The sequence below is a fragment of the Corythoichthys intestinalis genome, chromosome 3 (assembly GCF_030265065.1).
Source record: "Corythoichthys intestinalis isolate RoL2023-P3 chromosome 3, ASM3026506v1, whole genome shotgun sequence".
In the NCBI taxonomy this organism is placed as follows: Eukaryota; Metazoa; Chordata; class Actinopteri; order Syngnathiformes; family Syngnathidae; genus Corythoichthys; species Corythoichthys intestinalis.
The window spans coordinates 35,526,395-35,542,443 of record NC_080397.1 but is presented as its reverse complement, the minus strand read 5'-3'; the positions used below and the strand labels follow the sequence as shown (position 1 = coordinate 35,542,443).

The window sequence follows — 16,049 nt, the reverse complement described above, 5'->3', positions numbered from 1 at the left end:
CCGACACGCGCTAAGCAAGAAGACCCGCATGCGCAGAAGCATCAAAACAAAACACGTCATCCGTCATTCCAGGGATAACATGTTTTGCTTTTCAAAAGGAGGACACAAATAACAGACATAAATAATCCCCGTTTAGGCTTATATTCAAAGTTTATATGGATCGATAGCACGCACGCACTGTCCGTGCACGTCACACACATATGGGCAGTTTGCCCCGACTCTCTCTCGGCCGTGTAAGCAATGTTGAAATATTGCTCACTTGTAACAGAGAAAACTAAGCATTCTCAGGCTTATCCTCAACCCATTTTTATTTTTTATGACTGTTGTGAAGCTCAGCCCTTCCCCGAAAGCCGTGTTCACTGCAAGCTAGGCGCTAATAACGCACAGGTGCATCGCTACGGTAACGACTCTCTCGCTATTTGATGACGTAATTGCTGCATGAAATCCGATTTGCGGGACTGGACAGTACAGACGGCCGCGACAGTCTGGAAAAATGTGGCCCAGATCGGATTTAGACCACATACGAAAGTGACCCAGATCGGATTTGAAATGGTCCCGTTCTATGCGACTTGTCACGTTCAGACCGTCAAGTTAATGCCTCACTCGAGTCGAAAAAACACGAAAAAATCGGATTCGTGCATTAAGACCTGTAGTATGAACGTAGCCTAAGTCTCCTCTAAAGAAGAGCAATCTTGATGCCATAGTATTGAACAGCTACTGACCTGCAATGTGTCAAATTCGCCCTTCTTGGGCAAATACAGATAAAAGTCAAAAAGACAAAAAGATAAAAAAACAACATCTTGAATTACTTTCTCCCTGCTAATAATGCCTTTGGTATCTTCTAATAAGGATTCAGGCCCTATCAGAGCACTGACAGAGCTTTGATCCAGGTGACAAATGATATTAGTCCAAACACAGATCTGGGCAAAGTCTAATTCTTAGGTCTGTTGGACCTCAGGTGCTGCCTTTGACATAGACCATATGACCACTGATTAGAACAGTGGGTGGGTATCTCTGGTGACTACCGTATTTTTCGGACTACAAGTTGCACCTGAGTATAAGTCGCACCAGCCATAAAATGCCCAACGAAGAGAAAAAAAAAACATATATAAGTCGTACCGGAGTATAAGTCGCATTTTTGGGGGAAATTTACTTGATAAAATCCAACACAATGAACAGACATGTCATCTTGAAAGGCAATTTAATATAAAAATACAATAGAGAACAACATGCTGAATAAGTGTACAGTGTACAGTGCATGAACAACGAAATGCGAATATACTGTCCTCACCAGAACGCTACGGCTCGGTCCTGGCTATTCAGCGGGCTAAACTCCCACATGACGATGCTGGATGTCCGAATCAATTTCGTCCTCGATACCATACAGGTTCGTATCGACGTAAATAAATGATAATTAGTTGCTTTTACAGCAATGACATGACACAAACGGTTAGCATGCGTTCGCTAGCATTAGCGCATCGTTCAAATAAACACACAACTGGCTCTAAGTGTCCGATCGCGGGTGGAAAACACACAACAAAAACAGAAAAGATGATGACACACACAGGCATTGCCTCTGTGGAGATATTTTACAAGCATAAACAATGAACGTAGGTTCGCAGCCTTGTTTCTCTCTCGCTAACTCGCCCACTCACTCAGAGCTAGGTAGCTGTTGGTCTTCTTCTGGCGCGTGAGCGCTCTTCTTCACGTAAACAAGTGCCAGTGCACCCCCACGTGGGCGTTAAAGCGCCACAAACTATAAGCATGCATTTCAATATAAAAAAAGTCAAAAATACAATTGAACACACATTGCCAAAGGCAGAACGCGAACGTGGTCATAGCTATTAAGAGTTATTCAGATAACTATAGCATAAAGAACATGCTAACAAGTTTACCAAACCATCAGTGTCACAACAAAATAACATGTGAAATGATATTATAATGTGTTAATAATTTCAAACATAAGTCGCTCCTGAGTATAAGTCACATCCCAAGCCAAACTATGAAAAAACTGCGACCTATAGTCCGAAAAATACGGTACTCTAAACTGGGTCAAATCCTATATTGAGGACAGGAAGTTGGAATTTGTTGACATCGGTAACTTTCTCTGGCCAATAAAGCTTCACGTGATATAACTGGGGTGTGAAGCTCGGTCATCCAGGAGGGACTCGGTGTCCACTACTCCTCCGCGGTGAGAGGAGCCAGTTGAAGTGGCTCGGGCATCTGGTTTGGGTGCCTCCCGGACGCCTCCCTGAAGAGGTGTTCCGGGCATGTCAGCAGGAGGCCCCGGGAATGACCCAGTACAGGCTGGAGAAACCATGTCTCTCGGTTGGCCTGGGAACGCCTTGGGATCTGGCCGGAGGAGCTGGTTGAAGTGGTTGGGGAGAGGGAAGTTTGGGTCCCTGCTAAAGCTGCTGCCCCCGTGACCCAACCCTGGCTAAAGCGGCAGATGATGGATGGAAGAATGGATGTATGAATGGTTGGATGGGTGATATAACTGTTTGTCTTCCCATTGGGATGTCCTACGAGTTGGATTTCATGTGGAGTTCTTTCAATGCACTAAAGCTGCACTCTGTTCAAGAAACTGCCAGGCACTGACTGAAAGGCCTGGTTACCATGCAAACCCCAGCCTGTTGCTGGGGTGACTATCCCAAAGTGCTTGCTGGGTAATTTTCAAGGTCACTGGTTTGTGCACGCCTATGTGGTGCAGATGGGTCCACCCTCATTTAGAGCCCAGCAGGAGCTCTTTCATTATGCCCGGTGAATGGCCTCATTCATCCACTTCACCTCGATTGGTCACACTGAGTCTTTTTAGAGGGCCCAGGACAAACTTTTATCTCTTTTACTGCCTGATCTTTTACGCCCCACCCACTTCAGTCAAGCTTCATTTTAGTTCTTGAGCATGTGCTTGATGAATATTTGGCATAAAAAATGAGTATTAACTGAATAACATATAACAAAAATTTCCCTGGAAAATGGCATGCTTGTTTTTCAGGATAATGTATTTAGTGTACAATGTGTTTGCCAACATAACAGTACACACCTTTTCCTGGAAAAGAAGACTTATTTTTTTCTTCCTTGCGTTTCGGGATATTTGGATAGGAGAAAACTTACTAACGTGCCCTGAACTCAACCTCATCAAACACATTTAAGATGACTATAAAAGTTGTTTACATATACTGTACAGCGTATTGCAAGTTTTTTACTATTCATAATCACATGGCCATGGAGCTATGTGTAAAAAACTTGCAGTCATGGACCAACTAAATCTTGATTGAGGGACTCTCAAAACAAATATTTTGTCTATGGGGGGGAAATGTGAAACCAAGATTTTTTTAAAAGTTCCAGTACAGTGCAAAGCTGCCAGTGCTACTGAAACAGTTCTACCAGGGCTTTCTCGTTTTAATGTATTGCCAGCTCATTTTAACTTATTGACAACTCGTTTAAAGTATTACCATCTCGTTTTATTATATTGATAACCTCGTTTTGCCAACCTCGTTTCAACGTATTGGCAAACTCGTTTCAACAACTAGTTATTGGCGAAGGCTTAATGCTAAAAACATAAGCTTTTCCCATAGTTAACCTCTCCGTCACGTCGTCACGTTGTCAAAAACAAAGTCCTACACGTCCAAAACCTGATTAACTATGGGAAAAGGTAATGTTTTTAGCATTTAGCCTTTGCCACTAACTAGTTGTTGAAACAAGTTTGCCAATACGTTGAAACAAGGTTGGCATTACATTAAAACGAAGTTAGCACTATGTTAAAACAAAGTTATCAGTGTGTTAAAACAAGATGTTCATATGTTAAAACAAGATGTTAATACAGTGATCCCTCGCTACTTCTTGCTTCAAACTTCCCGCCCTCAGTCCATCGCCAATTTTTTTTCAATTGAAAATAAGTTAGGACTACGTTCAAACAAAGTTATCAGTACGTTAAAAAAAGATGTTAATACAGTGATCCCGCGCTACTTTACGCTTCAAACTTCGCACCATCAGTTCACCGTGGATTTTTTTTTCAATTAAAAAAAAAAAGAAAAATACAGATGAGCTGTCCCGAGCCGATCGCGTAGTTTAACTCTCGCTCCCTCGCTCCTTCTCCCTGCTTTCTGTTGGTCAGGCAGTGAGTGAACTGGAGTTGCTTATTATAGTTAACAATGATTGACAGACGTTTAATGTTTGAACTTGTCAGTGAAGTGGACTTCAAAGCGCCACACGCGTCAATCATTGTTTAACTTGTTAAACAGTTGCTGTGGCAACTCATTGTGTGTAAGTGAGCAGCTTGAGCGGATTTGAGTGGACTCACTTAATGAAGCATTTAATAAAGCCAAGCATTTTTCTGCTTTATTCTTGTTTTAAAAAAATTGTGGGACAGTAACATGCTTAAAACTTATCATAGTTATTACGTTTGAAGTGTTTAAAAACCAACTATGAAATATATATGGTGGAAAACACAGACAAGACTGAAAAAGCAGTTTCTGCTCTTGCACTCCTCTTTAAAAGAAACTGCTGTATTTTAAGCCAAAACAACTGTTGTGTTTGATAGAACAATATGTCTATATGCTGCCATTGCAGATTCATGGTGCGTGCATGAAGCCCCCGAACTCTTTTTAATTTGTCCGTTCTACCCTGAAAACCCCTGTTTACAGACGTCACGCTACCGCTTTTGTTTTAACCCAGCCATAAAAATAAGGTAATTAATCATATATATTATTCAAATTCAAAATTTCTGTCGTTTTCAGCTTAGAATCATTCATTGATGTCTAATATTTTGTTTAAAAAAAAAAAAAAAACGATTTAAAAAAATTATTCACTCGCATATTTTAAACTTTTGAACAAATGACGTCACAAAAAAAAAAAAAAAAAAAAGGCGTCTGTAAAAAGGTCAAGGATATCTACCTAATAACTATCGCTTAATTGTAATTTTTTGTTACCGTCATATATTTCTCCGATGTTAGATGATAAATAATTGATCCAACAAAGAACATTTGAAAAAAAATCATTTAAAGGGGTAAATATATGAAAAAGAAAATCTCGACCACTCCTTGATGTCTGCTATTTCTGCATCGCAACCCTTGTTATATTGCCATGTTTTACCCATAAAATCCCCCCAAAATCCAGCTGTGGGCATTCACAACTGTGTCTTGACACTCAGTGATACATGTTACATGGAGTTTTTGGATTGAAACAAGTATACGAAAATATCTCATTAAAGTCATGGCGTCTTCTTCTGCTCTCGCGTGCTCTGGCCTCCAGATAGGGTTTTGCTGTTTTTTTAATTTATTTATTTTTTTAGAAATGCCCTCCTGTTGAAATGTTTTCTTCCCCCAGAAAATAGAGATTTCAAGATTTCCAATGATGTATCACACATGCATGTCAGACAATTTTGAAATTTGGCCGAATTGGGGGTCTCAGAGCGGAACTTCAAGTCACCTGAGTGTTTTCCGGCATATACATAAGTTTTTTTCATCTTTAAAATTATACTTTGGGAAAAAAAAGTGAAAAAACCCCATATATATTTCCAATGCTAAATCTGAATAAATACACTGAACACGAATAAGAAAAAAAAAAAAAAATCTGGTCCCAATTAAACGTGAAAAACGAGGAATCACTGTATGTTAAAACAAGGTTGGCAATACGTTAAAACGAGAAAACCCAAGTAGGCATGTTTCACTAAAACTGTCAACTCTGAGCTTCTATAGACCCTACCCACCGACGTCACAAAACCACGTGCTCGCTGTATGGTTCCGCCCACTTGTCCGTCATTTTGTCTCTGTATTAGCATTGGTTTCAATTGATCGAGGAATTTAAAATGCATTTCATGGAAGACCCGGTGCTTTCTGATGCCGTAAACTCACTGGATGTGTTGCATAAAAGGCGTTATGTGGAAAAGCTTTGTTCTATACAGTCGCCCGATCCATATTTGATGCCCAAATTGATGTTTTTCGACCCACTGTCTTCGCCCTGTCTGCCTGACATCTGCTACGCTGATATTTACAATTATCTTGTCCACACAAAATCAGCCTATTCTCATGAAAATTTGAAAAACTTCAAGAGCTTGGAGGCTTATAAATACTTCGTTGCTGGTTGGGTGAAACAGGTCCTCGTCCACGAAAATTCGGCAGGAATCTATCTTGTGCTTGGAAAGGTGAGTTACGAAATTTTCAATTCAAAATCTTTTGTTATTGCTAACATCCACTGTCAAGTCTAATGTATTTCATGTCGTTTGTCAATGGAGTTAAGGCTTTTAATGTTTATATGGTTTAGCGATAGCACTCTCACTACATACATACGTGTATGTTGTCAGCGATTAGCCTAACAATGATCTTAATTGTGGTTATTTGTCAGCCCAAAACCCTCTAAGTATATCTTAAATGCATCTTACCGGATATAAAATGACTACTACATAGTCTGTGGTGATTTTTTGGTGCCCAGTTTTCACGTCGAATTGCAGCCGTCCATTTCGCTCTCCTCTTTGGATCCCTCGGAATACGGTAAAACTTCAAGTTTCTCCTTCCATCTTCTCTGTTAGTGCAACCAACAGCGACACACGCCTTCACCATTTTGATTATTAATGTTAAGGAGCAGAAAAACACGCCGTAAATAGGAGGAATGTACGTAGCCATAACAGGTTAACACTATGTTTTTAACGGACAATTGGGCGGTACCATTCAGGAGAGCGGAGTTGTGACGTCACGTGGGTAGGGTCTATATAGTTGGTCAATATTCACATTAAAATTTTTCAGGCAACACCAATGTAGTATAATGCTCTGCGGATTTGAAGGGTTCTTTATTTGCAAGGGCCCTGTGTTTTGGGATTAATTCTGTTTGAATCTGCCTTTTTAGTCCAGTTTGCAGTGCTAGGATTTATTTATATAAATTCATTTAGCAAAGCGTGTGGTTTTGCTATATTTTCAGTGTCTTTAAGTGAGTCCCAAGTTTGACAGTGTGCAAAGTGACTAATTGTCTTGGGTTCTTCGTATGCCAGGAAAGAGATCTACTTCAACTGGTGACAGGGCCCACAATTTTTCTTTCACCCACCCACCTCCTGGAACACTATCTTTCTTCTTCTAGCAGCAGATTTACCCACATTGCTTCTCAAACTACTGAGCTGTAAAATTGAGTGGAGGCTAGGCAAGATTCAAAATGAAACTTGGCATTGTGGACGCACTAACCTTGAGGAGGGTCACTGATGCTGGCGGCACCTAAAGAGATGGAGACAGAATATCAGCCATTTTGTACTGAATGGAAGGTGAAGATGGCAATAGTGGGAAGATCATGGATGGAGGAAAAAAAATGCTTGTAAAACAAAATGACAGCATGACAAAGACCACAACACCATTAAATAAAGAAAATATAACAAAGTAACAGCAAAAGGGAATTGAATCATTATTTTCATATGCTAGCCTAAGACGCAACTATACTAGTAGTTTGTATTGAAATGCAAAATAAAAACAATTGCTGATGAATTATATGTTTTATCAAAATGGTGTTCTACTGTCATAACAACTCAAACAAAAGTATCCAGTGTAATGAAATTAAAGTGTGTACTGACCCTTGAATATAATGTGAACAATCAATTACTGGGAATCACAGACGGAGCTAAAGATTAGATGGGCTCAAATGGAGCATCAGTCCCACACGCTATCATTTGCAGGAAAATTACTTCAGTAATGAAGAATCTAAGCCCATAAATCCTTGTGGCCTCACCTACCTTCACCGCCCAAGTCCCGTTGGGGCGCTAGTAAAAAAAAAAAAAAAAAAAAAAAAAAAAACCCTTTAAAAAATTCATAGCGCAATTTTGCTGAAATCCCTCCCAGCAAGCACAATTATGGAACTTTCATCTCAATTGATTTATGTCCCTGGCTAAGGGAGGGAGGTGCATGGCTTAGACACAAGTGGGGCTGCAAAAGGGGAAGGGAAAACAAGTGGTAAATCATTGTTTTTTAAAAGGGAAGGGGTAATGTATTTTGTCACTCTCAATGTGTGTAGGTTGAACAGTGTTGGAGGTCGTTCCTGAAAAAAAGCAACATGCTACATTGGATATTACTACGGTTAGAAATAGTAATGCCTTGCATGACTTTATTATTGCCTGCAGAAAGTAAGTAGTTATCTTATTCGTATTTTTTTTTTACTTATTCCAAAATTGCCCAAGATGCATAGGGAGTACAGAAAGATGATTAGTATTGTCCAGTGTCTTTATTAGGCCAGTGTTGGGGCACGTTAATAAAAAACTGATAGATTATACAGTATAATATATTACATATCTTGGTCCAATGCTGTTACAACATACCATATAATGGCAAGTGGAACTCAGCAGCTAACAGCCTCATAGCCAGGGTTGCTAACCGTCCCTTGAAAAATGGAATAGTCCGGGATTTAAGAACAAAAGTACGCATCTCGTATTGTCCCGTATTATCATGAAATCGAAAACAGTGTTGTATTTGTGGAATGAACAAATACTGGTATGGTGCTTTTCAGGAATATGTAGGGGAACGCATTCCCCCGCCTCTCCTGCTTTCTGACCAATGAGCTGACAGAACAATGACAATTCCGTTCATTTCATTGGTCGAGGAGGTACCGTAGTGTGCCATGGGGAAAACAGAAGACAACATAAGAGTGTGGGAGATAAAGTGCATCACAAAAATGAGTACACCCCTTGCATTTCTGCAGATATTTAAGTATGTGTTTTCATGGGACAACACTGACAAAATGACACTTTGACACAATGAAAAGTAGTCTGTGTGCAGCTTATATAATAGTCAATTTGTTTTCCTCTCAAAATAACTCAAAATATAGCCATTAATATCTAAACCCCTGGCAACAAAAGTGAGTACACCCCTTAGTGAAAGTTGTCAATATTAACATACAAAATGTCAACTGTCAATATTTTGTGTGGCCACCACTATTATCTAGAACTGCGTTTACTCTCCCGGGCATGGAGTTGACCAAAGCTTCACAGGTTGCCACTGGAATGCTCTTCGACTCCTCCATGAGGACATTGCGGAGCTGCCAGATATTTGAGACTTTGCGCACCTCCACCTTCCACTTGAGGATCTCCCAAAGATATTCTATTAGGTTCAAGTCTGGAAACATGCTTGGCCAGTCCATCTCCTTTACCCTCAGCCTCTTCAGTAAAGCAGTGGCCATCTTGGAAGTGTGTTTGGGGTCGTTGTCATGCTGGAACACTGCCCTGCGACCCAGTTTCTGGAGGGAGGGGATCATGCTCTGCTGCAGAATTTCACAGTACATGTTGGAGTTCATGTTTCCCTTAATGGAATGTAACTCTCAAACACTCATGCAGCCCCAGACCATGACATTCCCACCACCATGCTTGACTGTAGGCATGACACACTTATCTTTGTACTCCTCACCTGAACCCCGCCACACATGCTTGAGACCATCGGAACCAAACAAATAAATCTTCATCTTATCAGACCATAGGACATGGTTCCAGTAATCCATGTGCTTTGTTGACTTGTCTTCGGCAAACTGTTTGCAGAAGAGGCTTCCTCCTGGGGTGACAGCCATGCACACCAATTTGATGTAGAGTGCGGCATATGGTCTGAGCACTAACAGGCTGACCCCCCCGTCAGCAGCAATGCTGACAGCACTCCTGCGACGATCTTTCAAAGAAAGCATTTGGATGTGACGCTCAGCACGTACGCTCAGCCTCTTTGGACGACCAACCCGAGGCATGTTCTGAGTGGACCCTGCTCTTTTAAAACGCTGGATGATCTTAGCCACTGTGCTGCAGCTCAGTTTCAAGGTGTTGGAAATCTTCTTGTAGCCTTGGCCATCTTCATGTAGCGCAAAAATATGTCTTTTAAGATCCTCAGAGAGTTCTTTGCCATGTCGTGCCATGTTGGAACTTTCATTGACCAGCATGAGAGAGTGTGAGAGCTGCACTACAAATTTGAACACACCTGCTCCTTATGCACACATGGACCTAGTAACACTAATTAGTCACATGACATTTTGGAGAGAAAGTGACAAGCAGTACTCAATTTGGACATTTAGGGATGTAGTTTCTAAGGGGTGTCCTCACTTTTGTTGCCAGGGGGTTAGATATCAATGGCTATATTTTGAGTTATTTTGAGGGGAAAATAAATTAACTCTATTATATAAGCTGCACACAGACTTACTTTTCATTGTGTCAAAGTGTCATTTTGTCAGTGTTGTCCCATGAAAAGATATACTTAAATATCTGCAGAAATGCGAGGTGTGTACTCACTTTTGTGATACACTGTAGGAGGCTTGAGTGAAGCATGAGTAAAACGCATATTCAAAATGATGATAATTTGTTTTCTTGCTCTTCTCTGTGTACTTACATCTCTCAAATATGCACCTACTTCATTCCGTTTTGAGTGAAATTTTTGATAAAAAAAAAATCACCTTTCATATACAAAAAAATAAAATTAAAGGGTTATGGTTATTGTGCCGGCCGACTCTATGTTTAAACAGCGACATGGTCACTGGCCAGTTATAAGGTTTAGAGCTTGTACCCTGAAGATCAGATTCCGCGGCCTTGATACGCCAAGCTGGATTTCCCTGGCCGATGCCCCGTGCATTGGCTGGACGCTGACTTCCAGAATGTGACTTTAGCTCAGACGTTACAGCACTCAACATGTAGGATCCACAACCAACACACTGACACCGAATAGAAATGTTAGTCATTAGTAATGCGTTTACACTATGTGAAAACGTTCCACCACACAGATGACGCTCATACTGAAATCACCACTATTGCACATGTGCGTATGACAGGTCGGTGGCAATTAAAAAAATAGATGGAAGAGGAGTCGTTTTTGAGAGAAAAATAATTTTTCCAAGTGTTGGAATTCCACTACGGCAACAGAGGTCTTTAAGTACAGTGGCCGAGAGGTGTCAGGCGAGATTCAAAGTCCAAACACTTTGCAAAAAAAAAAAAAAAAAAACAAGAATCCTAATTGCGAACGCTTTGCAAATGAAAAAAAGTACAAATGCAATCTGGCACAAAACGACTCCCAATTGCAAACAACAACTGCAAGTTTGCAAAAGCACAAACTCCGATTGCCACAACACGAATGAAAATGGCTCGCAACATGACTGCAAATGCCTCGCAAGACGAATGCAAGTAGCCACAGCACGACTGGAAGAGGACGACCCAGAAGTAAAATAAATAAATAAATAAATAAATAATAAAAAAATTATATTACTATTGCTATATGTGCTTTGTGACCATCTCTACATGTTGCAAGCAATTTGCATTCATATTGTGGCAGTTGGGGTTCGTGCTTTTGCAAATTTGCATTCGCGCTTTAGGAATTGGGGACCATGTTGTGGCAGTTTGCATTTCTGTGGTTTTCTTTTGCATTTGTGTTGAGAGCCATTTGCATTCGTGTTGTGGCCATTGGGGTTCGTGTTTTTGCCAACTTGCAGTCATGCTTTGGCAAGTGGGAGTCGTGTTGTGCCAGCTTGCATTCGTGCTTTTTTGTCTTTTGCAAAGTGTTTGGACTTTGCATTTCGCCTGACACCTCTCGGCTACCGTACTTAAGCCCTGTATTAGCAATATGATGCAAGTAACGGTCTTGTAAAACTGCAATATTACTACATTTTTAAAAGAGTAATGCCTTACACCACCCATTACTGGCGAAGTTATTTTATAACAGTAACACGTTACAACTAACATTGATCATGAATGATAGAAAAATGTTCGAATGAAGGAGAAAAAGGGAAGGGAGCAATAGGAAAGCAGAAGTGAAAGGAGGGGGCGAGGGGCCAATGTGGGAGGGAACTGGTAAGCGGAATTCCATTTGATTAATAACACTAATCAAATTATACAGTGTTCCACTGTGTCCTGAAATCCGGCACTATAATGTCCTCTAATGGCGAGGTTCATGGAGCTAAACTTCAGAGGAAAAACACGGCACTGACTACTGCATGCTTTAATGAAGGCAGTAAAACATCCATTTCCAGAAGCATGAAATGAAAGGCAAGATTGTAGATGTGCACCCAGTGGCTCAGCAACTGCAAGAAAATGAAAGGCTGTTAACACAAAAGACAGTGTGAGACAGAGAAGGGGAGAGAGACGAAGGTCCTTGTAAAAAGGAATGAAGAGAAGGAAAGAAATTTAAAGGCAAGAAATACGAGAACCAAAAAAAAGATGTTTATAACGTGAGGTGAAGAAGACAAAATTGGCAGACATACTCAGATAGCTGACTTGTGATGAACTAGAACATGACTGCTTGTTACACTTATCGAGGAAGGCACAATGCAACACTATTTAGTTGCAAATGCACTTAACCACATTGTCCTCTTCATACATCACAATTTCACTAAACATCCCTTTTGCTATCACTTCACTATTTCAATCCATCCATCTATGCATCCATTCTTTCATCCATCATTTGTCTGCTGATGGCCTCTACTCACAAGGAGCCACAGTCAGTTTGATTTTACCTAGCCATCTATCACAATATCCAGTCAGCAAATTTGATTTTATCATACATGAGTTGACATACAACAATAGTCCTGTGACCTCAGCAAGTGGCTTTCAGTACGAGGTTTTCATAAATTTGCAGGCTTTGTGCCAAGAGTCAGGACAAATCGGGTTGGGCTTTGCATTGTACACTTTATTTGTTGTGGTGGGATTAGTGCAGTACCCCAAAATAAAGGTATTTTTTTCAAAGTTTAATTTTCTTATCTTCAGTCTCGTCAATGAAGAGGACTTATCATTATATTTTACAACAGTTTGCAATGCCAAAAAATGTATTATGGATCGTTTCGAGTCTTTAAAATGCCCATTTGCGTCTATACTATGGTTTCAGCCCTCCAAAATACATTTTAATTAATACTCTTTAAAATTACTTGGCCAAATTAATGTCTGTCATGTGCATTATTTATGTTTTCTTAATGTTACGTTAACATTCATGTTGATTATCTCAACAGTTTAATGTAAAAAAGAAGGATAACTTTGTACTTGCTCAACACAGACCATAAGTACAAAATCTAACATCTAAAAGTCTTGTGTTTCATTTGTTGAAAGGAAGTATGTAAACAAAGGAAAACTAGCCGACAGCCTACAATCTACGCCTAGATATCACATAAATATAGAACTACATGCGAAATGACAGACTCGGTGGCGTTGGTAAACAGCCACCATTTTAAAGCAGTAGACTTCTCAGAAAGGCTTTGTTGTAGTGAAACTTCCAAGCTAAACTAAGTAACTTTTTATCTAAAATACTCCTAAATCGGCAAAATCTTGACTTGAAACTATCTTTAAATGATGAAACACTTTAAAAAACTTTCACATGTCGAAAGTAGACAGAAGGGAACTAATGCAAAAACGGAAGCAATTTTAAAAACTTTAACGGTTGATTCACAACATTAAATGACTTCCAAACATAGCAAAGGTTACTTACTATGGTTTTTTTGTGTTTTTTTGGGGGGGAAAAAATGAAAAAAAAAAAAAAAAAAAAACATGAAAGGTAATACTAGTTACTTTGCCAAGTAACTAATTACTCTTACCTTCAGGTAACTGAGTTACTATCTCAATTACTTTTTGGTAGAAGTAATTTGTAATTGTAATTAATTACTTTTTAAAAGTAAGATTAACAACACTGGTCATAAAGATGAAGTCTGCAGAATGAAAAGTGAAGAAAGCGGAGATTTTATTCTGCCAATTTGTTGCCCAACACAATTTGCCCGCAACTATTGCTGATCACTTCTCAGAATTAGCAAAAGAAATGTTCCCTGACTCAAAGATTGCATCGGTACAGTAATTTTATCAACTGACCTTTTCAATTTATAATTGGACACACAAACGAACTACCTTCAAGTCAAACTGAATTACGAGCTGAAGTGCCATGAAGTGCAGCCATCAAAAGACATGATAGAAATTGCCAAAAGTGCTACATACAGTTATAACAAAAGTCACTGTTAAATTCTAGTAATCATGATGTAGCTGAAGATATTGATTGTTCTTTGATTGCACCAGGTTATATGTTACAATATTACCAATAAATTCATATTATTTTAAAAAATGAATTTTATTTTTGTTTCATATTGCACACTATATACGACGTTATAAATTTGTCACCAATTTGTATGGGCATACGTCACTATTTGTAAGATTGCCAACGGCATCAGGTTGACAGGTATGGTAGTGTTTTAAAGATAGCAAGTGTTAAAATTATTCACTAAGGCTTTCACACCACCACCAGACATGCCCTCACATTCAAAGGATGACCTGTGAATTGGTTGACAGTTTCAATTCAAATTCAACTTATACAATTCATCCTTCATTAATAACGATGAGCTATAGATAGATTGATGGTGACAGTTTCTTTTAAAAGATTCAGAATTTTATTCTGAAAAATGATCTTTCTAATGAATATCACTTTCAACCATACCATATTAGACACTGCACTTATTTGAATTCTTAAATGAAACCGCTGCCATATGTGTTAGTTAAGCTCCTTTCACACACTTCAAAACACAGGGAATATCGCGGGATTTAACGGTGCAGCAGTTGTATGTGAAAACAATTTCCCGGGTCGACTGACACGGAGATTACATTTCATGGGTTTCGTCTTAGTATAATGTCCGGGACTTTCCCGGGAATCGGTGTGCATTAGAGCAGGCATTAAATCCCCGGGTCACAGTACGATGGCTGATGACGTAAATATCATGGCGGGCCGATCGTCACTTCTTCCCTCTTCGCAGCAAGACAAAAAGTGGTAAACAAATATCGCAATTATCAACATAGCAAGGTGGAAACATCTAAATTAAACTGAAAACATAACGAAATTAAATAACTGCGCAATCGTAAAGCCAAGGAAGAAAGTCCATCGTCCATCTTTGGAAATGTGTGTACTTCAAAGCAGAAAACAACGAAGAGATGCGTTCAATGGTTTATTGAATACAAAAATACACGCGATCGCTGTAAAGGGGGAATTGCACAATGCGTCCGTGACAGTAGAACCGAGTAAGAGAGTCCATCGTCCATCTTTGGAAATGTTTGGTTTATTTTGTTGCCGATGTTAGGGTCTGCTACTGTGGAAACAAGGTAGTAATTCAAAGCACAAAACCACAGAGGGATGCGTTCAAGGGTTTATTAAATACAAAAATACACGCGATCGCGGAAAAGGGAAAAACACAATGGGTCCATGACAGTAGGTTGACAGGGATCAATAAAATACTAACCTAAGTGGTAGGCTTGAGAGCCGATAAGACAACAAAACAAAGCCAGCGGGATTCTTCCTTCCATACTTCTCTTGGATCGCCTGGGCTTAAATACAGTCTTGATGAGCTTGTATTGGCCGCAGTTACAATGTCGGGAACGCTCCCTCAGGAACAAAACACAATTTGACCAACATTGTGACAGCTGATGCCGACCAAAAATGATTTAATGTCCGTGTAATAAAATCGCGCCAGTAGCCCTCCCCACACAGAGGGCGCCAGTGGGCAACACGGGACAAGTCTGTGAAAGTGTCCAACCCGCATCATTCTGGGGATATCTCCACATGCGTGAAAGCAATGACGCGAGTAAATCCCACGTCACTTTACACAGGAATTTCCCCTGGATATTTGTGTTAAAAGAGCTATAGTTGGCAAAAAAAAAATGTGTTTCCAACTTCCCTTTGTTAGGCAAATTCACACTTGGTTGGCCTACCAAAAACTTACACAGCCATCACATAGAAATGTAATTGATTTGAAAGCTGACACGAGATATAACTACATTACAGCATAGACATAAGGGGGTGGGAGGCACTCCTCTGGGACACGGCCTGTGGGGAGCTCATTACCGCCCAGCTTTGAATTATTGACTACTCGGGCTGTGACATTGATGAATAGAGGTAGGTGTCTAGCTGTAACACCTCAGCAAGTGTTTATCTCAACTTACAGCAACCTAAGACGTCTGAAGAAGGGATCTGCTGTTGCATGAATATTGCACGGGAAGAGGTTGTAATGGTTCATAATTAAAAGGGTTCAGACTATGGTTAGAGACTGAAAGACTATATCCTTGCCCATTCCACCTTTGAAATGAATTTAAGAGACAAAAAAGTACA

The 16,049-nt window shown here is 39.9% G+C and overlaps 1 protein-coding gene across 8 annotated transcripts in view; it reads right to left on the bottom strand.

Annotated features, from left to right (window-relative positions):
• Nucleotides 1-16,049, bottom strand: part of fbrsl1 (fibrosin-like 1) — a 532,343-nt gene that overhangs the window by 198,011 nt on the left and 318,283 nt on the right. For all 8 annotated transcript variants that reach the window (XM_057831195.1, XM_057831197.1, XM_057831199.1 and 5 more), the window contains one exon: nt 7,173-7,202. In XM_057831195.1, coding sequence (XP_057687178.1) covers nt 7,173-7,202 — 30 coding nt within the window. The remainder of the gene's footprint in view (nt 1-7,172; nt 7,203-16,049) is intronic.